At 41.1% G+C, this 25,035-nt stretch overlaps 1 protein-coding gene across 1 annotated transcript in view; it reads left to right on the forward strand.

The window, feature by feature from the left end:
• Positions 1–25,035, forward strand: part of TANGO6 (transport and golgi organization 6 homolog) — a 189,551-nt gene that overhangs the window by 74,486 nt on the left and 90,030 nt on the right. Inside the window, exon 14 of the mRNA XM_032324977.1 lies at positions 1,748–1,805. Coding sequence (XP_032180868.1) covers positions 1,748–1,805 — 58 coding nt within the window. The remainder of the gene's footprint in view (positions 1–1,747; positions 1,806–25,035) is intronic.

Genomic DNA, 25,035 nt, shown 5'->3' on the forward strand with positions numbered 1-25,035 from the left:
GACACCTTGGAGAAGAGAAAACAGTCTGTGTAAAGCACTAGTTCTAGTGATCAGCACATAATGAGGATCCCGTAAAGGTTCAGTCATTATCTTTATTATTATCATCTCTTTCGTACACTTTAGCTATTAGATGAAGAGTTATAATTCTGATTGAAAACATTTATCTTTACTCACTAAAGTATTAGAACCAATAGTATAATAATAATAACTGCTGTTGGGGGCGCTGGGTGGCACACAGTTAAGTGTCTGACTCTTGGTTTCAGCTCAGGTCATGATCTCAGCGTCGTGGAATAGAGCCCCGCATCCAGCTCTGTGCTCAGTGCGGAGTCTGCTTGAGTTTCTCTATCCCTTTCCCTTTTCTCTTCCCTGCCTCAAATAACTTAATAGTAATAATAATAACAACAGCTGCTGTTTATTATTAGATCTTGTATCTTTTAGATATTATCTCCAGTCTTCATAACAGCTGCAATATTAGTATTATCCCCATTTTTAAAGTTTTTTTTTTTTTTTAAAGATTTTATTTATTTATTTGACAGACAGAGATCACAAGTAGGCAGAGAGGCAGGCAGAGACAGAGGAAGGGAAGCAGGCTCCCTGCCGAGCAGAGAGCCCGATGCGGGGCTCGATCCCAGGATCCTGGGATCATGACCTGAGCCGAAGGCAGAGGCTTTAACCCACTGAGCCACCCAGGCGCCCCAGTATTATCCCCATTTTATAGATGAGCAAACCAAGGCCCAGAAATGTGCCAAGGATCTGCTGCCTTTGAAATATTGCTGAAAGCATCAAAGTATTTATCTCCTTTGAGCAGTCATCAAAAATATCCTCTTTATTCCTGTGGTCACTACCCTGGATTAAACTTCCTTCACTTACCTGGTCCCACCCCTTCCAACCTGGCCCTCTTTCTAGTTTCACTGATGTAGGCTCTCCCTAACATGCTGCGGATGTGGAGACTAGCAGCATCAACTTGCTATCAAGAATCACTGTGCCAGCAAAGGATGCCTCACTGTAGATGAAACAGATACCCCTTCCTCCCCCAGATACCAAGCAGGAGGCCCTTGAGTACATGACCACCATCTTTCTCTGGCACTCATATTAGGGCCTAAACCTAACATGTCGCTATCATATTTTCTAGATAAGCAGTACCTTCCGTAATTGACACACCCTGGTGTGTTCCTAAACTCTGAGATAATCTTTGGAAAATAATATGTACCTAACGTCAATTGAAGTACTGAAATTTGCAAAGGTTTAAAAAAATAAATTAGAACACATTCTTATTCCAATAACATCTCTGTCTGTCACTTGTATTCCCATAAAATTTCTGAGTGCAAGAGAAAAGGATCAAATTATAGCAAATATGCCATCGATTGGACCTAACTCCAAACATGGCATCTTGTGTGTCATGACTTGTAATGTATCTTAACACAGATGAGAATGTTGTCTACCATGGGCAGTAGTGGAGAAGATGTTGAGGATTTTTCTTCCAGATTTTGGTTTCCATGCCTACATCTGGTATATACTTAGCCACTTCAGGAAGTACCTCCCCCAAACGTGCCACCCTTCTTTAGCTATTATAAAAATGGGACTTCAACCATATATGCTGTTTTCCCTATAAGATTGTGAAGTCAGACCAATGTCTCGCTAAGACAAACAAGAAGAAAAGCATTTATTCTTTTGAGGATGCTCTAAGGGGTCTCATATCTTGCTTGCTCTTTGTGAATCATATCACTACTCTCTTTTGTGGTTCCAGATATTCTTGGAGAACTTGGAGCATGAAGACACCTTTGTATATTTGTCTGCTATTCAGGGTAAGTTAGTCCTGGTTAAAGGACTTGGAGTCTGTGGACCAAATATTGTAGCATGTATGTTTGCACAAAATCTCTAAAGTCGTGGAACCACAAGGTCATTTTGCCATCTTCCTGCCCCCTAGCTATTTAAGTCATAATAATAATATTCCTGGATGGTTCCCTAAGGGTTCTCATAGAATTTCAGTGATAATGATGAGGAGGTCTTCATTCTTCTTTTTTTTTTTTTTTTTTTTAAATATTTTATTTATTTATTTGACAGACAGAGATCACAAATAGGCAGAGAGGCAGGCAGAGAGAGAGGGGGAAACAGGCTCCGTGCCGAGCAGAGAACCTGCTGCGGGGTTCGACCCCAGGACCCTGAGATCATGACCTGAGCCAAAGGCAGAGGCTCAACCCACTGAGCCACCCAGGCACTCCATTCATTATTCTTTAGATTAAAGTACATTTCTTCCCATCCAAGGAGGTAAAAAATGGCTCAGACATGAATTCTCATTACCTTAAACTTTTATGTACTTGACTACTGCTAGAATGCATCCTTGCTTTCTCTTTAAACTAAAAGAATCTCATAGTGGGGGCACCTGGTTGGCTCAGTTGGTCACGCGTCTGCCTTCGGCTCAGGTCATGATCCCTGAGTCCTAGGATGGAGTCCCACATTTGGCTCCCTGCTCAGCAGGAGCCTGCTTCTCCCTGTCCCACTGCCTGCTGCTCCCCTTGCTTTTGCTCTTTCTGTCAAATAAGTAAGTAAAATCTTAAAAAAATAATAATAATAAAAAAATAAAGGCTCATAAAAGAATCTCATAGTATATAGAATTTTTTCATCAAAATGTTTTTTGCAATAATTGTATTTCTCTTTTGTGATTCTTTTTTCCCCATCTCCATTAATTTGTGGATTCCAAATATTTTTTTGAAGATTTTATTTATTTATTTTGAGAGAGAGAGAGCATGAATGAGCCAAAAGGTGGAAACAACACAGATACCCATCAGCTGATGAATGGGGAAACAAACTGTACTTTATCCATACAGTGGAATGTTATTCAGTCCTTACAAAAAGGAAATACTGAAACATGGTATGGAAGGGATGAACCTTGAAAAACATCGTAAGTGGAAGAAGCCAGTCACAGAAGACCCCATATTATACCATTCCTTTATAAGAAACATGCAAAATAGGGAAATTATAAGAAATTATAAAGAAATATGCACAATAGGGAAATGTTTTTTTCCAGAATAGGGAAAGTTATAGAGACAGAAACTAAATAGGTAGTTGCCTAGGGCTGGTGGGAAAGGGGAGAGCATTGGGAGGTAATAGCTGAAGGGTAAGGCTTGGTTTTTGGGGTGATGAAAACATTCTGAAATTGACAGTGAGGATTATTGCACAACTCTGTCAGTAGTGTAGGAACCATTGAATTGTATACTTTAAATTGGCAAATATTATGATATGTGAGTTAAATCTCAATAAACTATTACCAGAAAAATTAAAATTTAATAAAGGCGGGGAGGGGTAAAACTGTCAGAGCTTAAGAAAATACGATGATTAAATGTAATGCGGTAGATAGGATCCTGGAACAGAAAAAGGGCATTCAGGAAAAGCAGAGAGAATCTGAGTAAGTTATGGGCTTTAGCTGATAATAATATATCACTCTTAGTTCATTAGTTGTGACAAAGGGACCACGCTAATGCAAAAGTTAATAATAGGGACAACTGGGTGTGGAATATATGAGAACTCTCTGTGCTATCTTCTTAGTAATTCTGTAAATCTAAAATCATTCTATCGTAAAAAGTCTATAAAGGGAGGTTAATATTAAGATTAAATGAGTTAGTAACTTGAAAGTACCTAGCACAGGGGCACCTAGGGGCTCAGTCGGTCAAGTGTCCGACTCTTGATGTCAGCTCAGGGTGTGATCTCAGGGTCATGAGATCGAGCGTGGCATCAGGCTCCACGCTCAGCATGGAGTCTGCTTGAAGTTCTCTCTCCCCCTCTCTGCTCTTCTCCCTGCTCGCACACACACACTGTCTCTCTCTCTTTCCCATGCAGAAATAAAGTCTGCATGGAGCACTGTTTGCAGAAATAAAATCTGCATGGAGCATTGTTTATGTGGTGCATAAACAATGAATTCTGGAACACTGAAAAGAAATTTTAAAAATAAATAAAAATTTAAAAAAAGAAAGAGCTTAGCACTTAATAAGTGTTCAAATAAGGTCAGCCGTTGTGAATGTAGTGTTGGCATCATCATCGTATCACTACTGCTTCTGCTGTTAGACTGCTAGGTAATATGGTGATACAGTAACTTCTCAGATCTGAAGTTTAAGTAGGCAGACTCTGTCAGGTAGTTATTGCTATGTAACAAACCGCTCCAACACTCCGTAGTTTAAACACCATCCTGTGTTACCACTCAGGCTTCTGTAGATGGGGGTTCAGGGAGTTCCCCTGATGTAGGCTGGGTTTGGGCGGACGGCCGTGCTCCTCCCTGTGGCTCTGTGGGCCCGCTGCCGCATCTGCCGCACCTCTGCCTGGTCATCCCCAGCCCAGTGGCCCAACCAGGGCGTCTTGTGGTGATGGCAGAAGTGGAAGAGGTAAAGAATAAACTCAAGAGGCTTCTTCAGGCCTAAGCTTGGAACGAGCATCCTATCACTTCTGCCTCATTCTCTTGGCTAACCTAAGTCAATGTGACCTAGCAAAAGTCATAAGGCAGGGATGTTTCCCTTGATGGAACAAACTGCCAGGACATAGAGCAAAGGGCATGAACTCAGGGAGAGGTGAAGAAGCGAAGCCAGTCATGTAGTCCTTCGCACTGATGTGTTCTATTTGTCTGCAAAAGGCAAGGTCTTCTGTGAGCCCAAGGCATGCTTAGATCTTAATTGGCTACTCAGTTCTTGGTGTAATTTGGGTATGCTCTGTACATGTTTGGTAGTTAAAGCTTAAGAGAGAGTGCAGAAGGCATAGCATATGGGGATAAAGGCCAGAGCCTTGGAATTCATTCTTTATTCAGCAAACATTTGTTGTGCACCTACTGTATACAAAACACTTAAACAGTGAGTTGTCCTGCCTACATTAAGAAGCAAAAAGAAGGGGCGCCTGGGTGGCTCAGTGGGTTAAGCCGCTGCCTTCGGCTCAGGTCATGATCTCAGGGTCCTGGGATCGAGTCCCACATCGGGCTCTCTGCTCAGCACGGAGCCTGCTTCCTTCTCTCTCTCTCTATCTGCCTGCCTCTCTGCCTATTTGTGATCTCTGTCTGTTAAATAAATAAAAAAAATCTTTAAAAAAAAAAAAAAAAAAAAGAAGCAAAAAGAAGATTCCTCAGAGGTGACAAAATGACCTCCCAGTAAATGGATAAGTAGGTGAGAGCAGAAGCCAAAAGAGTAGAGGGTTTCAAGAGAGAAAGTAACTACCTGCGGGTGAATGGGCAAAGAGGCCTGGGATTGAGATAAATTAAACTTTTAGGGCTCAGGAAGTCACAGGACAATGAATGGTACTTATGGAAGCAAGATAAATCAATGAGGCAAGAACCTCAAATGCCTATAATTAAGAAGTCTTAGAAAATAACTTACCTGGTACTCTTCTCAAGAAACTATCATACTGTTATGATAAGAAACTATTTCTTATTGATTAATTTTCTTTTAAGGACAGCGTTTTTGGAGAAGAGGAGGTATATGGTTCTCATGAGGCAACATTGGTGTCTGGAATAAGCTTCTTAGCTTATTAACTCATTGAGCTCATTAGCCTCTAGGGTCTGCTATAAAAATCACAACTGTTGGTTTTATGTTTGTTTTTAGTAATTTTAATAGGTGTGCTAATCAGTTAGTAGCTAATTTGGCGATGAAGAACATGGGAGGTAGAGGTGTAATTTCTGTTCTCAGCTCCCCACAATGGACAAGTTTGAATTAATTGATGTTTTGGTGTTTGTAACATGCACTTAAAGGCCAAGGCCTTAGGTGAATTTCCCATTAAGAAAGGAAAGAGCTGAATTTTCCCACCTGCATTGCCAATGTCATTTGCCCAGGCATAAAGCATGCCAGGAGCCAGGCCATTTGGACTTCCAGTCAGACAAGACCAGGCTACTTGGAAATGTTCTGCAGTACAAGGGGTATTGGGCTGTAGTTTGAGTAGCAATTAGTTGTGGGGGAGGGTGTGCGTGTGATGCGCATAATTGTGTTTAATGTTTCTTTTTTTAGACTGTCTAAGTGTCTCCATGTGAAAATTACAACGTATCTTTTGCTTAATTTGTTGATAAGTTGGATTTCTTTTACCATTTCTCACCAACTTTGCAGTCTACCAGTGAAGCAGAGGGGAAGTAATTAAATTCGTTCACTCAACAGATACTTATCGATACCTGATGTAAGAATTTCTGGTGTGTGTATTATCTGTGCATCACAACAATCTGAGAACTAAATTCCCTAGGAGTTAAATTTTAGTTTTATGAAAGATGGTCTGCGTCTACTTTTAGTCCTACTGAGAAAGTGATGGTTGATTTGGTTCTCACAGCAGCTGCTCCGAGGTGGGTACTCAGTAGCAAGTTCTTTTTTTTTTTTTAGATTTTATTTATTTATTTGACAGACAGAGATCACAAGTAGGCAGAGGCAGGCAGAGGGAGAGGAAGGGAAGCAGGCTCCCCGCTGAGCAGAAAGCCCGATGTGGGGCTCGATCCCAGGACCCTGGGATCACAACCTGAGCTGAAGACAGAGGCATTAACCCACTGAGCCACCCAGGCGCCCCATAGTAGCAAGTTCTTTAGGCAGAGAATTATGTACCAAATTTCGGAGTTTGAGTTTCAAGCCAGAGTTCATAAATAGCAGACCTAATCTTAGATTGTGGCCATTAAGTGTCTCTCCTTTTTAGGGTATTCTTTTTTTTCATTCTTTGTTAAGCCATTATTATTGTTGCACAAATTAATGCATTTTCATTGTTCTAAAAAATTTAATTGACAGGGAAGTACATAAGATAAAAAGTAGGAGTTCTCCTTTCCAAAATAGGAGTTAAAATATGTCCTTAGGGTCCCATAGTGTATATTAGATAGTTGAGGTATTTTTCACATTTCAGTTTTGAAATAGATGTTCAATAATGAATATGACAAATAAGTGATATTCTTTTAGTAAGATACTGTAGTCGGGTTATTTATCATACTGTAGATCTGCTCATGCATCCTCTCAGTCGTTTTAAATTATTTAAAGGACATTTTGAAAGCAATACCAGAGACCGATGCATTTCAGGGATCCAAGTGATCCCTGTCAGTCAGAAGGATCTTTGGAAAAAAACTACCAGAGTCATTGAAAAAGTTTAAAAAAAACAAAACCAAAACCCAAAACCCTAGGCTCTGAGCCAAGCATGGGAGGTGAAAGTATACCCGTGTGTGTAGTGAGGACAACCTAGACGTCTTGACATGCCCTAACACATCTCACTAACTCTTCTACCCTTTCTCGCCAGAGAAGAATTTTCATTTCTGGTGAAAGAGCCAAGGGGAGGGGAAGGCAAAAGGCCCGGAAAGGGGAGGAAGGTGGATACAAGGTGAAATTGTTTTTACAGAGTTTCAAACTGAGCAGGATTGCAAGTCTTAACTTGTCAGAAGCTGAACTCCCTATCTCATGCTCAGATTTCTACCTCAAATAAAGTAAGTTGGGAAACCATTAGCTGAAAATAATTCTATCCCTTGAAGGACCATTTAATTGGATCTGGCATTGAAATTTGGAATGCAGTCTTGTGAAGTTTATCATCTCCATTTATGTCCTTGAAATGGGAAGATTACTTTTATGTCCTGACCTGGTTTTTGTACCACCTAATTAACAAATGAGCATTTAGTAAATGTCTCTCATAGATGCTGTCTCGGTAAATTCTTGAAGTGGTTCTAGGCAGAAAATTGTCCCTATTTTTAAACCTTTTTATTTGAAATATAATTTATACCTAAATTCCCTAATTTAAAATGTTCAATGTTTTTTGTGTATTTAAAGAGCTGTGCGGGGCACCTGGGTGGTTCTGTGTTAAAGCCTCTGCTTTCAGCTCAGGTCATGATCCCATGGTCCTGGGATCAAGCCTCGCGTCAGGCTCTCTGCTCCGCAGGGAGCCTGCTTCTTCCTCTCTCTGCCTGCCTCTCTGCCTACTTGTGATCTCTGACTGTCAAATAAATAAAATCTTAAAAAAAAAAATAAAATAAAGAGTTGTGCAATTATCACTACTATCTAATTTTAGAACTCTTTCATCATCTCAGAAAGAACCTCCATATCCAGTATTAGTGAATTTCCATTCCTACTACTACCCTCAGCCCCTGGAAACCACTAAACTACTTTCTGTCTCAATGTGTTTGCCTATTTGAGATGTTACATGTGTATTGTCTTGTGTCTGGCTCCTTTCTCTTAGCATGCTTTTGGAGTTCCTCCATGTTAATTAAGCATGGATTGGTACTTAGTCCTTTTTATGGCTGAACAATGTCCCACTGTATAGATTAGCCACATTTTGTTTGCCCATTCATAAGTTGATGTCATATTTGGGTTTTTGCTTTTATGCTATTATGAATAATGCTCTTATGAACATTTATGTACAAGTCTTTGTACATATGTTTTCATTTCTCATGGGTTTATGCCTAGGATTAGAATTGCTGGGTCATATCCTAACTCTTTGTTTAACCTTTTGAGGAACTGCCGAACTGTTTTCCAAAGTGGCTGCCCCATTCTACTTTCCCATCAGCAATACAGGAGGGTTCCAGCATTTCTACATCCTCACCAATACTTACTCTTGTCTTTTTTTTTTTTTTTAAGATTTTATTTATTTATTTGATAGACAGAGATCACAAGTAGGCAGAGAGGCAGGCAGAGAGAGGAAGGGAAGCAGGTTCCCCGCTGAGCAGAGAGCCCTCTGCGGGGCTCCATCCCAGGACCCTGAGATCACGACCTGAGCCAAAGGCAGAGGCTTTAACCCACTGAGCTACCCAGGCGCCCCTACTCTTTTCTTTTTCATTAGAGCCGTCTTACTGGGTGAGCAGTGGTATCTCGCTGTGATTCTGACTTGCTTTTCCCTAATGACTGATGATGCTGAGCATCTTGTTTTGAGTTTGTTGCCCATGTCTTTATCTTCTTTGGAAAAATGTCTATTTAGATTCTTTGCTCATTTTTGATTTATATATTTTGTCTTTTTATTGAGTTGTAAGAGTTCTTTGTATATTCTGGAAACAGGTTCTTTATTCAGTATATGAATGGCAGAAAATATCCGTGGGTTGTCTTTTCTCTTACTAATGGTACATTTGAAACACAAAACTTTTTACTTTTTTTTTTAAACTTTCTACTTTTGATAAAGTCCAGCTTATCAGTTTTTCTCTTTATTGCTTATACTTCTGCTGTCATTTCTAAGAAATCACTGCATAACCCAAGCTAATAAAGATTTACTTACGCGATTTTCTTCCACGAGTTTTATAGTTTTCACAGTTACATTTAGGTCCATGATCCTCCGTGAGTTAATTTGAAAGTGTGAAGAGATTCCCACATTATAGCTAAACATTCTGAGATTTAGATAGCCGTGGTATCTTGTGGTATCGTGTTATTTTTCTTTTCTTTTTTTCTTTTAAGATTTTATTTATTTATAATAAAACTAAGGATTTCTTTAAATTGCAAAAAAAAAAAAAAGATTTTATTTATTTATTTGACAGAGAGAGAGAGAGCACAAGCAGGGGGAGCAGCAGGCAGAGGGAGAGGGAGAAGCAGGCTTCCTGCTGAGTAAGCCCAGGCCCCTGGGATCATGACTTGCACCGAAGCAGACAGATGCTTTACCAACTGAGCCTCCCAGGTGCCCCAGAAGTCTTTTTTCTAAGAGGACATACCAAGCAACTTGAACCCTTGTTCATGGCTTCCAAATCTTTTTTTCTCTCCAGTACACTTGGTTACTTCTTTAGAACTTCTGAAATAATGGTAGAAATTGACTCTATTTTTGCGCTTTTAAGATTAAAAACCGATATTATGATTATGATTATCAGTAATATTTATTAAAATTGAATAATGCTGAATTATCTAGAAAGCTTTGACTCTGTCAACAATCCTGAAATATAATAAAAGCAGATATGGTAATCCTTCTATAGATGAATAATTGACTTTGCTACAGTTGCAAAAGTCAGAAGGATGGTAGAGATCCATTCCATAGGGAGTCTCAGTCCACTGTTCCTCTTATGGCAGCCCCGGTGAAATATATACACACACACACACACACACACACACACACATACACACGTGTGTGTGTACATATACATATATATGTGTACACACACACATATGTGTGTATATATGTATCGCCTTCTTTCTCCCTCCAGTTACAGGTTGCATTTCAAAGCCCAGAACAGGGGCACCTGGGTGGCTCAGTGAGTTAAGGCCTCTGCCTTCGGCTCAGGTCATGATCGCAGGGTCCTAGGATTAAGCCCCACATTGGGCTCTCTGCTGGGTGGGGAGCCTGCTTCCTCCTCTCTCTCTGCCTGCCTCTCTGCCTACTTGTGATCTCTGTCTGTCAAATAAATAAAAAAAATCTTAATAAAAAAAAAAGCCCAGAACACTTGAGTTTTATATTAGCCTCATTTTTCAAATATCTGTCAAGTGCTTGTGCACTCTCTTCCCCCCCCCTCTCTCTCTCTCTGTGAAGTGAATAAATAAAATGTTTAAAAAAGAAAACTATTTAGCAGTTTAGTACTTCTACCTGTAAGTAAAAGATTGAATTGAGTACTTGGAGATAAGTTATTTTCATTCCCCAAGATTGCCCTGAATAATTGTCATGTAAGAGACATGGTAGTAAATATTATAGACATTACCACTTGTTAAGTGCCAGTCCCAACAACCTTGCACGTTCCGTATTAGCCCTATTTTACAGATGAGGGAACTGAGACTCAAAGCAGTTAAAAACTTGCCCAAAGTAACATTGATACTAAGGGTCAGCATCAGAATCTGATTCTTAAATCTCTCTGGCTCCGAAGTTGATGCTCTTGTAGCAAGAAAGAATAATCAGTCCCAGTGCACGCATTGCTCTTGTACTTTGGTATAAGGGCTGAGTTCCCAGGTGGTCTTAGGTACAGGAGAACTAGGCCTCCCTATGGGAAATGGTTTCACTATAAATCAGCCCCTTCTGTAACTTAATAATATGCTGATCTCATGTTTGCTCAGGGTGTGTGTGTGTGTGTGTGTGTGTGTGTGGTTTTGCTCATTTGGCAATGTGTACAGTACTATTTTTTAAGCAACCCTTATGTGTATCTTTGAAATTCATCTTGCATTAGTGGAATGTGAGTGTGTGACTCAAACTGCCTGCGTCTCTTCCTGCTGATGATCATGATTGTTTCAGCACTGTATCCGCAGAGATTGTGAGTCAGGTAAACATGGAGCTTTCTGTATAGAGCTTTTGATATTTGTTGCCTTTCTGATTCCAATAAATGACATTTAAAAATAACTTACTTTAAAATGATATAAATGATGAGGCTGTGGAGAAATCGGAACCCTCATACTCTGCTGGTGGAAATGTAAAATAGTGCAGCTGCTCTCGAAAGCAGTCTGGCAGCTCTCAAAAAGTCAAACATAGTTACCATATGACCCACCAATTCCACTTCTAGATACATACCCAAGAGAAATGAAAACATACGTCCATACAAAAGCTTATATGTGGACACTCATAGCAGCCGTATTCATAATAGCCAAACAGTAAAGACAGCCTAAATATTCACCACCTGATGAATGGATAACTAAAATGTGGTGTATCTTACACAATGAAATATTATTTGCCAATAAAAAGGAATAAAGTACTGACTCATGCTATAAAATCGGTGAACTTTGAAAACACGGTAAGTGAAAGAAGCCAGACACAAAAGGCCACATATTGAATGATTCCTTTTATATGAAATGTTGGGAATAGGCAAAGCCATAGAGATAGAAAGTAGATCAGCCAGTGGTTGCCAGAGGATGGGAGGTAAGGGGTGTGGTCGGAGTGACTGATAACAGAAATGAGTGATGAAAATGGTTTGGAATTAGATAGTGGTGATCGTTGCACAACCTTGTGAATACACCAAAAAAGCCGTGAATTCTGCACTTTTAAAAACACAATAATAAACTTTAAAAATTCGGAACCGTAGTTTCCATGGAGCGCCTAGGACTCTGAAGGACGAACGGACAAGATTTAGATGAGCGGAGCTAGGATGAGGGAGTCACGACTGAAAGAAAAGCAGAGGCAGGAGGAGGCTGTGCCGGAGCCGGGCAAGAACAGAGGAAGATGAGCAGTTCATGTTGTTAGTGAAGCAAAGTGAGCGTGAAGAGGAAGAGTGGGACCGGACGGGAAGGCGGAAGCTGTTGGAATGCCAAGGCAAGGCATCCAAGCTGCTCTGTGTGGGCTCTAGGAAGCCTTGAAAGGCTTGCTGTTGTTGGACCCCATCAGTAATGTCTTGGTGCTGGGCTTCCTGGATTTGAGAATATCATGCCTGTTGACGGCTATTACTTGTGCTTCCTTTGTTCTTGTTTTCACTCGTGATTTATTGAGCGCCAGTACGTATCAGATGTAGCTTACATTGTCTCATTTGCTCCTCACCACAGCACCGTGAGCCCACGTCTTCCATCTCCCCGTTTTTCAGACAGAGAAACCAAAGTTCCAAGCTGTTGCCAGTAAAAGGCCAACCACTGAAGGATGGAGACTGGAGTCAACTCCAGAGCCCAGTTCTCTGCCTCCTCTGGACTTCCCTTCTCTCTCCATTCCGTTTTCTCACCTTTCTCTCATCATCATGGCCTTTGCTCTCCCAGACAATAAATGAAGGCCTGGAATCAGTAGATCTTGACATATTCAGCTAAGTGTGTAAATACTTCTTTTTTTTTTTTTTTTCTTAAGATTTTATTTATTTATTTGACAGACAGAGATCATAAGGAGGCAGAGAGGCAGGCAGGGAGAGAGGGGGAAGCAGGCTCCCCCTGCTGAGCAGAGAGCCCCATGCGGGGCTCCATCCCAGGACCCTGGGATCATGACCTAAGCTGAAGGCAGAGGCTTTAACCCACTGAGCCACCCAGGCGCCCCACGTGTAAATACTTCTTAACTTTTTGGTTTCCAGGGCTCATTTACCTCCCGATTCATGCAAGCCAGCAGTCACAAAGGCAGGATTCAGTACCAAGAAGGTAGTTGTGAGATACCGTGGGATAGTCAGTTGTTTCGATGTCAACTTCACAAGCTATTAAGAAGGTGTAAGTACTTTCTCTACAGAACAGCTATTTAAATTCTGCCCTGGAGCCACCCTGTCTTTAGGAAGGTTGGAATTTGAAGGCAAGTTAAGGAAGATGAGTAGTGAGAGAACTCACAAGTAAAATAGCAAGTTCCTCCTTAGACTTATGTTTAAGGATGATTTACTTGACTCTTAGAAGGAATCCGTCTGTTTTACTGGGACCGCTCTGAGGTAGCGGCTAGAGGGGTGCCCTGGCCTTGCTCCTCTCAGACCAGACAGCACGCAACCTGTGTGCCCCTTTATTTCAAATACAAATTAAAGTTCGTAATCTCACCAGATGTGATTAAGATGATCCTTGAAACTGTTCACACACTTAATAAGCTCAATTATATTTTTTATTAACCCTGACATAGTTCATTTTGTTGCTGAGTCATAAGTTTAACGTTTTTAACTGATTGAAGCATCAGTTTCTCCTTCTTTGGTCACGTCGAGATCTTGGGCAGTGTACTTAGGAAAAGTGCATGTAAATGATGTCCATATGGTTTTGGCAACTCATCTTTAGAGTCTTACGTTAGACCTTTGTCCTCGGTTTTCCTGTCCTAGTGGTGTCTCTGCTGTCCCTGAGGGAGCTGGAACGTTGGGAATGAATTGAGCCTCAGGGAATGGATCACAGGCACTGAGCTACCAAAGACCTAATTAGGTCATTCCTCATGTCCACCTGCCAGGGCATGATTGCTAAAGTTTTCTTTCTTAGGGGAAGTCTGTTTTTGAAAGCAGGTTTGCACTTGATGTCCGACTTCTATTTTCCATTATTAGTAACCTGACTTTAGATAAGGGCAAAAAGAATGGTGAAATATCCTTGGCCATTGACTTTTTTTCTTAATGGTTTAAGATGTTTATCCATTCAGTCATATTTATTGAGCACGTACTGTGTGTGAGGGTGCTGTGCTCAGTTATTGCTGAGAAAGTCATTCCCTACCTTCGTGGAATTTACATTTGTTGGTGGGGAGGAGAGGAGAGGGTGGGAGGCAGGTAGCAATCCACTCATACATGAACAGAGGTGAAGTGTGGCTTTGATGGGTGCTGTGGAGAAAAAGTTAAGCATGGTATCAAAGCCTGTGTTAGGGACATTTCACCTGACAGAGAGGGGAAGAAAAAGGTGACCTATAAGCTGAGGTCTGGTGGGTGATTACAAATGAGCCTAGTAAAGAAGGGAGGGAAGATTGCCCCAGACGGAGGGAACAGCAAAGGCACAGTACTGTGGCAGGGAGGAGCCTGCAGGCAGTAGGGCCCACATGAGTGCCTGTGTTGTATAGGACCCTAAGATCAGTGAAGAAGGGGGTAGGCTGGGTGGGCTCGGGCCCCCAGTCAACCCCACTCTAACTAGAGGACTCTGCTTTCTTCTCTATTTCATTGAGTCTCCTCTAAAGATTGTGAAATCTTTAGAAATCTTGTGAAAACAAGGTTCAGTTGCTTTTATTTATTTACTTTTAAACATTTTCTTTATTTGAGAAAGAGAGCATGAGAGGGGAGGTTAGAAGTAGAAGCAGACTCCCCATGGAGTTGGGGGCCCAATGCAGGACTCGATCCCAGGGCTCTGGGATCATGACCCGAGCCGAAGGCAGCCCCTTAACCAACCGAGCCACCCAGGTGCCCCAGTTCTGTTGATTTTAAAGCAACAACAAATGTCTATCTCCAAGCTCTGCTTCAGCACACAGCCCTTAACCTTATGAAAAACATCCTCATTGCAGATGAAAAAGGCAAAACCCCCATGGAGTTAATTGTGGCCAGTGGTTTTCAAATAGTTTTTTTAGCAATAGAATCCATTTTTTTTTTTTAAAGAAAGTCTTTTTTTTTTTTTTTAAGATTTTATTTATTTATCAGAGAGAGAGAGAGCACAGGCAGACAGAATGGCAGGCAGAGGCAGAGGGAGAAGCAGGCTCCCCGCTGAGCAAGGAGCCGGATGCGGGACTTGATCCCAGGACGCTGGGATCATGACCTGAGCCGAAGGCAGCTACTTAACCAACTGAGCCACCCAGGCGTCCCATAGAATCCATTTTTGAAATGAAATCTAATATGGTGTCGAAAACTTAAGTGATTTTTATTTTCTTCTTCATGCCTTTTTTTCTTGTATTTTTCACATTTTATGGTATGAAAATTTATTGCTTTTATAATCAGAACATAATGTTTTTTAAATTATGTGGCTGCTGAGAAAAACTGACTTGTTTCATGGTAACGAGGTTCCGGGACTAGCAGAGATTGAAACAGATGGCTCCCCCTGTTGGAGTACCCCCTGTCGACCTTTTCACAACTGGGGATTACTGAGGCACAGGGTGACCATGGCTTTTTCACTATGAAATCGTATGATGACAGCAGAAACCTTACTGACAAACAGATGTTTTTCCCAAGTGGAGCTTTTCTTAATGAAATGGTTGCTTAGAAACCAGACCATAATAATAACTTTTCTATATTTAGTTTATAAAGAGATTCAGTTTGAAAAATTATTAATTCTGAGAATTCTAATCAGATGAAATTGAACATGTTCATTGTTTCTTGCCTTGCAGTTCAGCAACCAAATGGTTAAATTTGTAGCAAAATTTCATCCGGATGCGTCTGTCCAGATGCTGTTCGTAACAAGGACAGACAAGGAAAATGACAGCTCAGAGAGCCACCCTGCTCTTCTCTTAACTGTGCTTCTCTAGTGGCACAGAATGTTTGATCTCTCAGCGGCATGTGTTAGGAGCCGAGACATGTAACACTTATTAGGTTGCTGAGAGGATCAGTTAGGTCAGTGGGTCAAAAATTATAAAATGTGAAAATAACTTCATTTCACGTTAAGCTCAGTGAGACAGCAGTTTAAAGGGGGGCGCCTCAGGAGTGAAGATGCTTTCGTAGGATAACCATCCATGGAAAATACGATATGCTAACCATTACTAATAACAAAGAAACCTCAACATGTACCGTATTTGTCAGGTGAATTAAGACATTACATTTTAAAATCAAAGTTGGCAAAACCCAGAAGAAAATGTATTTATGCCTTCCATTTCTGATAATGACAAGACAAGTCAGCTGAAAACAATCATTATGTAGGGTAACATTTAAAATATTTAAAAAGCATTAAAGAACGAACAAGAAAGCACAGATGTGCCCAAACCAACATCTTAAGAAAAAGACAGGATCGTGAAAGGTAAGCTGATCATAAGAACCTTCATTTTCCCTCAAGGCATTTGATGAAAGTAAGCTGTGAGTTTCTAGGCTTTGAAGGGCGAGTTGCAGAGATGAAGGCCCAAACCCAACTTGAAGTGGGGAGTGTAATAGAAGACCTCCAACTTTAAGCTTAGATCCCAAATAAATACACCTTTGCGGGGGCACCTGGTTGGGTCAGTTGTTAAGTGTCTGCCTTTGGCTCAGGTCGTGATCCCAGAGTCCTGGGATCGAGCCCCACATTGGGCTCCCTGCTCAGGGGGAAGTCTGCTTCTCCCTTTCCCACTCCCCCTCCTTGTGTTCCCTTTCTCACTGTGTCTTTCTCTGTCAAATAAATAAATAAATAAAAATCTATTTAAAAAAATACACCTTCAGGCAGATCGGAGGAGAGGGCATTGTCTTGGCACTAAGTAGAGGAAGCAGGAAGGAAAAGAAACCTGGCCCTAAGATGTAATCACTGAATGGACTACATCTTCTGCAAATTTGCATTTAAAAGCAGGCTCCATGTCCAGATTGGAGTCCGCCATAGGGCTTGGTCTCCTGACCCTGAGATCTTGACCTGAGCCAAAATCAAGAGTCATATGCCTAACCCACTGAGCCACCCAGAAGCCGCAGAGTTTAAAATTTCTGTAGTGGTAATATATGTGTGTATCTTGTAGAAACAAAAGAATATCTCCTATGGAGGAAGGCACCTTCATCCTAGACCCCAAAGAAACCCCCCCCAATAATTTCTTTTTATTTTTTAATTTTTTAGTAATAAAACATTTTTATCATGGTAATATATATAACATAAATTTGCTCTTTTAACCATATATACCCACAATGTTGTATCATAACTATCTGTTTCCAAAATTTTAAAAAAATTCATTTATTTGAGGGAAAGTGAGAGAGAGTGAGCATGCACATGCATGAGTGGATGGAGGGGCAGAGAGAGGAGAGAGAAAATCCAAAACAGACTTCCTGCTGAGTGCAGAGTCTACTACAGGTCTTGAACCACTCACCCCAAGATCATGACCTGAGCAGAAGCCAAGAGTTGGTCACTTAACTGACTGAGCCATCCAGGCACCCCTCCAAAACATTTTCATCACCCCAGACAGAAGTCTATAACCGTTAAGCAGTAACTCCCCATTCACTCCTCATAATAATTATTTTACATTTCTGTATGAACAATAATCAGTACATAGTCACAGAATACCCAGCACAAGGAAACAAGATCCCAGAAGTTCTTATTTTATTTATTTAAAAATTTCATTTATTTGAGAGAATGAGAGAGAGAGAAGACGTGGGGGTTGGCAGAGGGCAGAGGGAGAAGCAGACTTCCCACTGAGCAGGGAGGCTGACTTGGGACTTGTTGACCCCAGAATCATAATCTGACCTGAAGGCAGATGCTTAAATGGCTGTGCCACCTAGGCATCCCAGATCCCAGAAGATTTTAGATATTAGAATTGTTACACACGAATTAAGAAGCAACCAGGTTTAGGATAGTAAAAGAAATGCAAGACAAACTTGAAAATGTCTTCAGGGATAGGAAACAACCAAAACTGATACAGCGGATTTGGGAAAACAAAAACAAATAGAATGTCTGAAAATAAAAAGATAGAATAAGTAAAATTAAAAACTCAGTGGATGGGTTTTACAACAGACACACCTGAAGAGAGAATTAATGAACCAGAAAGTAGAAAGGAAAAAATTAGGCTAGTTGTAACACAGAGAGAGGATATTTAGTCTGTGATGGAGAAGTCAAAAAGGAAAGATTAATGGATTTGGTCTCTTAGAAGTTTAAAACTCATTTATGTCAAAAACAGCCTTATTAAAATGCAAAATATAATACAGAAAAATTGGCAACAAAAAGGACAAGCATCATTCTTTAAAGACAGAAAGTAGATTTGAGGTCACCTAGAGCTGGTGGGTCTGGGTGGAGAAAGAAAATGCCTGCTAACGGGTAAGAGGTTTCTTTTCGCAGCAATACAGATGTCCTAGAATTAAATAGTGATGCTGGTTGCACAACTACATGAATATAGTGAAGACTACTGAATTGCACACATTAAAATGGTGAATTTGGTTCACCTGGGTGGCTCAGTGGGTTAAAGACTCTGCCTTCGGCTCAGGTCTGGGATCGAGCCTGGCGTCAGGCTCTCTGCTCAGCGCGGCTCCTGCTTCCTCCTCTCTCTGCCTGCCTCTCTGCCTACTTGTGATCTCTATCAAATAAATGAAATCTTAAAAACAAATAAATAAAATCGTGAATTTTATGGCATGGGAATTCTATCTCAGTAAACCTGTTTCTTACAGAAGGGACAAGCAAACAGTTAATTTCTTCATTGCATAAAGAGCTCATAGAGATTGATGAAAATATCCAGTACATAAATGGATAAAAATAAATAGGCAATTCATGGTAGAGGAATAAAACTAATATAATTTTGGTAAAATATTTGACTTTTCTAATAAGCAAAGAAAGGTAGATTAAAATAATAATTAAATGTAACTTTTTGTGACATTTCAAAAAACACAGTTTTGTCTTTTAAATGAGACTACCCAGTGCTCACTGAGGCACCCTTGGTCGCTCTCGGTGGGAAAACTAATGGGGGCATTTTTGCAATGTCGCTTTGAAATGTTCATGCCTTTGGAGCCAGTTATTTCTGTTTGGGGAATCTACGCTAAGACATAAGTAGGGGGTGGGTGCCTAGTGTGGTTCCAGCTAAAACTTCTCTGGAACTTTTTCCACACTGAATAATTATGCTGTTAGTTCTTGGGCCCAGACCTAGCTTGGAGTTGCAGGACCCAGTGCCTTCTGCTGCACAGCTTTCCTGCTCGTTCTCCAGCAAGCTCTACCCTGCCCTATACCCTTTTTTGACTCCTCCCTCCCTAAGCTCTCATTATTCCTAACTCGCACTATCTACCACACTTTTTTTTTTTTTGAGATTGAGAGAGAGCACTAGTAGGGAAAGTGGCAGAGGGAGAAGCAGGCTCTCTGAGCCGAAGACAGACAGACAGTGACTGAACCGCCAGGTGCCCCTCAACCGCACTGTCTTATAATCATTGGCTAATTTGTCTCTTTCTCTAGACAGGCAGTGTCCTATTATATTTGTATCACTTAGTAACAGTATCTGGCACATAGTACATACTCTATTAATAGGTGAATGCATGAAAGAATTTTTTCCATTGCCTTTATTTAAAGATGTTTTCCAAACATGGTTTATGCCATAGCTGCAGAGTACTTCTATATATTCTTACATAACTGATTTAGGTTTGGGATTTTTTTTTGTTTGTTTTTTTACTCCTCTCCCCCCACCTTTTTAAATAAATTTTATTTATTTATTTGGCAGAGAGAGAGCACAGGCAGGCAGAGTAGCAAGTAGAGGGAGAAGGAGAAGCAGGCTCCCTGCTGAGCAAGGAGCCCAATGTAGGCTGGATCACAGGACCCCGGGATCATGACCTAAGCTGATAGCAGTGGCTTAATCAACTGAGCCACCCAGGTGCCCCTCCCCACCTTTTTTTAAGTTTTTGTTTTTGTTTTTGTTTTTATTTTTGTTTTGTTTTGTTTTGTTTTGAGTAATCTCTATACCCATGTGGGGCTTGAACTCATGACAATGAGATCAAGAGTCTATCCTCCACTGACCTAGCCAGCCAGATGCCTCCCTATCTCCGTGTTTTTAACTGAAGTAAAATTTGAAAGAAATCCTTTTTCTATCATCCTTATTGCTATGACTTATAGTATTACTATTGAAGTGTTCAGTGTTATTGTTGAACCACCTCAAGTTACCTAGTGTAAAAGTGATGTCATCTGGGGTGATAAACTCTGGGGTGATATTTTCTTAAAAAAATATTTATTTCAGAGAGAGAGTGCACAAGTGGGAGGGAGACAGGCCGACGCAGAGGAAGAAGCGGACTCTGACTCCATCCCAGGACCCTGGATCATGACCCGATCTGAAAGCAGACGCTTAACTGACTGAGCCACCCAGGGGCCCCTCCAACCTCCCTTTAAAAAGAAAGCTGTTAAAGTGAAGTTGTCCACAATAAAAACTGTGTGAGAGAGAGAGTGTGTGTATGTGTGTGTATGTGTGTGTGTGTGACTTAGGAAATGGTGTATGAATGAGAGGGTGTGAAAATGTTTGTGTTGATTTCAGGTGACTTAAAAAAAAAAACTGCTTACTGGAATATGATTCGTATACTATACAGTATGCCCTTTTTAAGTGTAAAATACAATAGCTGTTAGTATACACACAGAGTTGTGCATCTATTACCGCAATTAATTTTACAACATCTTCATTATCTTAAAGAGAGATTCTCTCCCCTTAAGTCCTCAATGCTCCCATACGTCCCAAAGGTGATTTTTATTTTACTTTCTTCTTTTGCTTTTCTCTAGTATTTGAATCTTTCAGTGTGACCATGTATTATTTATGCCACCAGGGGAATAAGAAACGTTCTTCTGATAGTGCAAGCAAATTTTTTAAAGGTTTCTCCTTTCCCCTTTATGGGTGCCCTACTTAGCACGGGGATTTTAACCTGAGGGCTGTATGGACTCCTAGAAGGCCCATGCCTAGGTTTATAGGCGGAGTGTTTGTGTGTGTATGTGCCTTTATCAGGGGAGAAGGGGCTCTTTGGATGAAATGTATAGTAGCTCTGCCTGGTTTCCATATGAAACTACAGTTTAAGCCCTGCATGTCACGGTTACTGACTTAACAGACAACTTTCTAAGCAAGTCCTAGCCTGGAGTGCCTATCACAGAGACTCGCCTAATCCTCTCATCAGGGCTTGTGCTAGGCTTAATGCAGGAAAAAAGGAGCAATTTCATTAGCGTGTGTGTCTCACCTGTGTCACTGCTTGGTGCCCAAAGCGCAGAGCAAGTCTCCTAGCCCTGAGACACTGGAGAATGGGAAGGATCAGCCCTGTCTTGTTGGAGCTGCAGGCCAGGTGACAACTCCCCGGGGAGGCTTTGGCTCCATCAGACGAAGGAGAACCTGACGCATCAGTCCGCTCTGCTGATTCTGCAGCTTCTCTCCGCATGTGCTTGGGGTGAAATGCTGGTAGAAAACTTTGGCAAAAATGAGTCTGCAGTTTAGTTTGTACTCCTCCCACCAGGACCACCCATCTTGGGGTCTTTAGGAGATGTAAAGAGTTTTATTTTCTTATCAAGAGTCAGCTAAAAGAGAACTACTCACTATGGGAAATTGGAAGGCCTTTTTTTCTTTTTTAACCAGTAACTGTTTGATATCGTAAAGAGAATGTTGGGACACCCAGGTGGCTCAGTTGGTTAAACGTCTGCCTTTCAGCTCAGGTCATGATCCCCGGGTCCTGGGATTGAGTCCCAAGCCCGGGGGGGTGGGGGGTGGGGGGTGGGGAGTGGGGGGGGGGTCCCTGCTCAGCAGGGAGCCTGCTTCTCCTTCTGCCTCTGCCTGCCTCTCTCCTCCCCCCAACCCTGCTTGTGCGCTCTTGCTCTGTCCTGTGCGCTCTCTCTCTCTCTCAAATAAAAATCTTAAAATAAATAAATAAATAAATAAAGAGAATGCTAATGTCCTTTTTTACTCTTGGAAAGCTACATAAAGAGAATTAAATGAATGACATCCTGCTTCTTTAGTTCTCACCCCGGAACAGCTGAAATGTGGGTTTCTTGGAATGCGTAGGGCAGTGATTCCCCCGAAAGCAGAGGGAATCGCTGTTTTCCTGTCCTTCCTTCCTCACTTCTGCCTTCAGCCAGTATTCAGGCGGCTTTGTTCGTGTTTCTGCACATACAACAGAGCCCTTGACGGTGGCGGCTTCTGGAGGCTCTGTTTTCCTCTTTCTCTCCCTTACCCCTTCCTCTCTATCGCCCACAGGAGTTTGACAGAGGCAGCTCTGACAAGGTGGACTCTAAGCTTTTGAGGGATATTTTGGATTTTGCGCATTCGGGGAGGGTAGAATAAGAGATTTAGGGGGCTTTCAGTATCGAGTAGAATGGAGATGTGTGAGGATCACTGGTTAAAAACTGGAACTCCTGAAAATCCAAGTTCTCAATTTCCTTTTGTACAGCTCCTCAGTTACCACTAATGTCAGCAGCATCTCGCGTTAGAATCATTTGTGAATTTCATTAACATCAGTCACCTCCCTTGGTGACAGGCTAAATAAAGATACTGAGTAGGAATGAAGCAGTCCCTATGAAGGCCCACTAGACTCACTAGAGTCTAGAGAATTCTGGCTTTTCTCTTATGGGATGCAGAGTACAGAGTGCCTCTCTTTCCTCTGACCTTGGAGTTCAGTGAAAAATATATTTTATGGAGTAAGGCCGTTTCATATACTTGACAGTGTAAGGTCTGCTATCTTTGGGGTTAGGATTTGCAAAGCTAGTATTATTCCAGCAGGTACTTTCTCCCAGGCACTGCTGCTGGGGGGCCCACAGCATAGCCGAGTACAGGTTTGTACTTCTGCTCAGCCATGTGCCAAATATCGTGGGTCATATTTTTCACCCATGTGTTCCTTAGCTTCTCCTTTCATAAAATTAGGGATAAGAATAATACCTACTTGAAAGGACTCTTGGGAGCATTAAATGGATGAATGCATTAAAATTGCTTAGAACAGTCTGGCATGTTGAAAACACTGAGTAAATATTCGGAATGTTATTACCATCTTTGCTATTAGGTATTTTTTTATTGTAATAATAATTTGTGATCCACCTGGTTTCCAGCAAGTATAGTTAACTATGAGCAAATAGAGATGCACTCCTTTTAACATTTCCCCTCAAAAACGGGAAATAGAGAACAATTTAAGCAAAACACATTGGCATTATTTTAGTATTTGAATTTATTATTTAAAGATTTATTGATTTATTAGAGCAAGCAAGAGCATGGAGGATAGAGGGAGAGAGAGTCTTAAGCAGACTCCATGCTGAGCCTGACATGGGGCTCAATCTCACGGCCCTGAGATCATGACCTGAGCTGGATGATTAACTGGCTACACCACCCAGGCACACTTCAAATGTATTATTTCGATCCTGACTTAAAGAGATAAACCCTAGGGGCGCCTGGGTGGCTCAGTGGGTTAAAGCCTCTACCTTTGGCTCAGGTCATGATCCCAGGGTCCTGGGATCGAGCCCCACATCAGGCTCTCTGCTCTGTGGGGAGCCTGCTTCCTCCTTTCTCTCTCTGCCTGCCTCTCTGCCTACTTGTGATCTTGGTCTGTCAAATAAATAAATAAAATCTTTTTAAAAAAAAAAAAAGGGCACCTGGGTGACTCAGTGGGTTAAGCCGCTGCCTTCGGCTCAGGTCACGATCTCAGAGTCCTGGGATCAAGTCCCACATCGGGCTCTCTGCTCAGCAGGGAGCCTGCTTCCCTCTCTCTCTTTCTCTTTCTGCCTACCTCTCTGCCTACTTGTGATCTTTCTCTGTCAAATAAATAAATAAAAATCTCTTTAAAAAAATAAAAATAAAAATAAATTTAAAAAAATTAAAAATTTAAAAAAAAAAGAGAGAGAGAGATAAACCCTAGGTATGGTTCTCCCAGATCTTTAGCTGTTAACTGTGACAGTTTATTAGTCTAACCCTGTTTTTTCTTCAGGCCTGCATAACACTCACTCATATTGAATCTTTATAAATTTGTTGGGGCTTGTCCACACTTAGCACAGCTTTGGAGCTGTAGAGAAACTTAACGTCAAATTGGCATCTAGACACATTGCCATTTACTGTAATTACAAAGACAGACCAGCCATCCAGTTGAATTCCCCACACTTCCTTGATTTAATAACCAACTTCCCCAGTTTGTGCAACTTCCTGGATTTTTGGAGCTGAAATTATTGTTGGCTTTCATCATAATGAAAGGTCTCAAGTGTAACAACTGAAGTACCCTGCTAAGGAAGGATGTTTTCCTTCTCTTCAGGTTTTAGCCTTTCGTATCTTTGTGTCATCAAGCTGCAAGAGAGGACAGGTACAGATCGGTGATGATTTTTTTTGTAATCAAAGGAAAAGTCTCCTGTGCCTGACCTCTTCTCTTACGCATCACTGTTCTTGCACTGTGCTTCCTCTGTACGTTAATATGCTTTTTATCTTCTTTCTAGTTTTTAAAATAAACCTGCTTTCATTAATTACTTTGAACATAGTTTGTAATGAGTCAAAAAGCTGATCTCCTGCCCGGCTTCTTCCCCCTCACTGTTCCAGTCCCCAAAGATAAGCATTCCTTTCCCACCCCTTTTGAATAGTTTCTTCTAGTGATTACCTTCCCATTTATAAATAGAATGTTCACACGTATTTTTTTTTTCCTTTAAAGATTTTATTTTTAAGTAATCTCTACACCAACACGGGGCTCGAACCTACAACCCTGAGATCCAGAGTCACAAGCTCCTCTGATTGAGCCAGCCAAGCATCCCATATTTCTCTTGATTTAAAAAAAACTTTGGGCATTATCTACTCATTTTCTGTATGTTGGATGAGGATTTTAACACATGCACACATATACATAGACATGCACACCCGTGGCCTTCCCCTCCTGCCATTTCCGCGTCGATTTTGAGCTACCTCATTAGGCTGTATTTACTGTTGACTATTTGGGTATTACTCATTGCTGAGCCTAGTTCAGTCTTCCTTATCCTTTTGTTTAGTTTTCTATGTAATTATTGCTCACTTCTTCCAAATGATTTAACAGCCATATTGAATATGTGTCATTATGTTTTCCCATCTTCGTTCTCTTTATGCAGACTCAACCTTTGACACCTGTCCTATTCTCTTTATTCTTGTCTTTGGGTTTATACCCTTTTTACTCCTCAGTTGTTACTTTCGTAGTTCAAGAGGAAGAAAATAGAAACATTTGTGGTCATTCTACAACACTTGATTGCAAATTCTTTTTACATTCTCGGCTCTAAAAGAGGATGGTCTATTTTAAAAGACCACGTCCTTTATGACAGACTTTTTTCAACTTAC

This window comes from Mustela erminea, chromosome 19 (assembly GCF_009829155.1).
Source record: "Mustela erminea isolate mMusErm1 chromosome 19, mMusErm1.Pri, whole genome shotgun sequence".
Classification (NCBI taxonomy): Eukaryota; Metazoa; Chordata; class Mammalia; order Carnivora; family Mustelidae; genus Mustela; species Mustela erminea.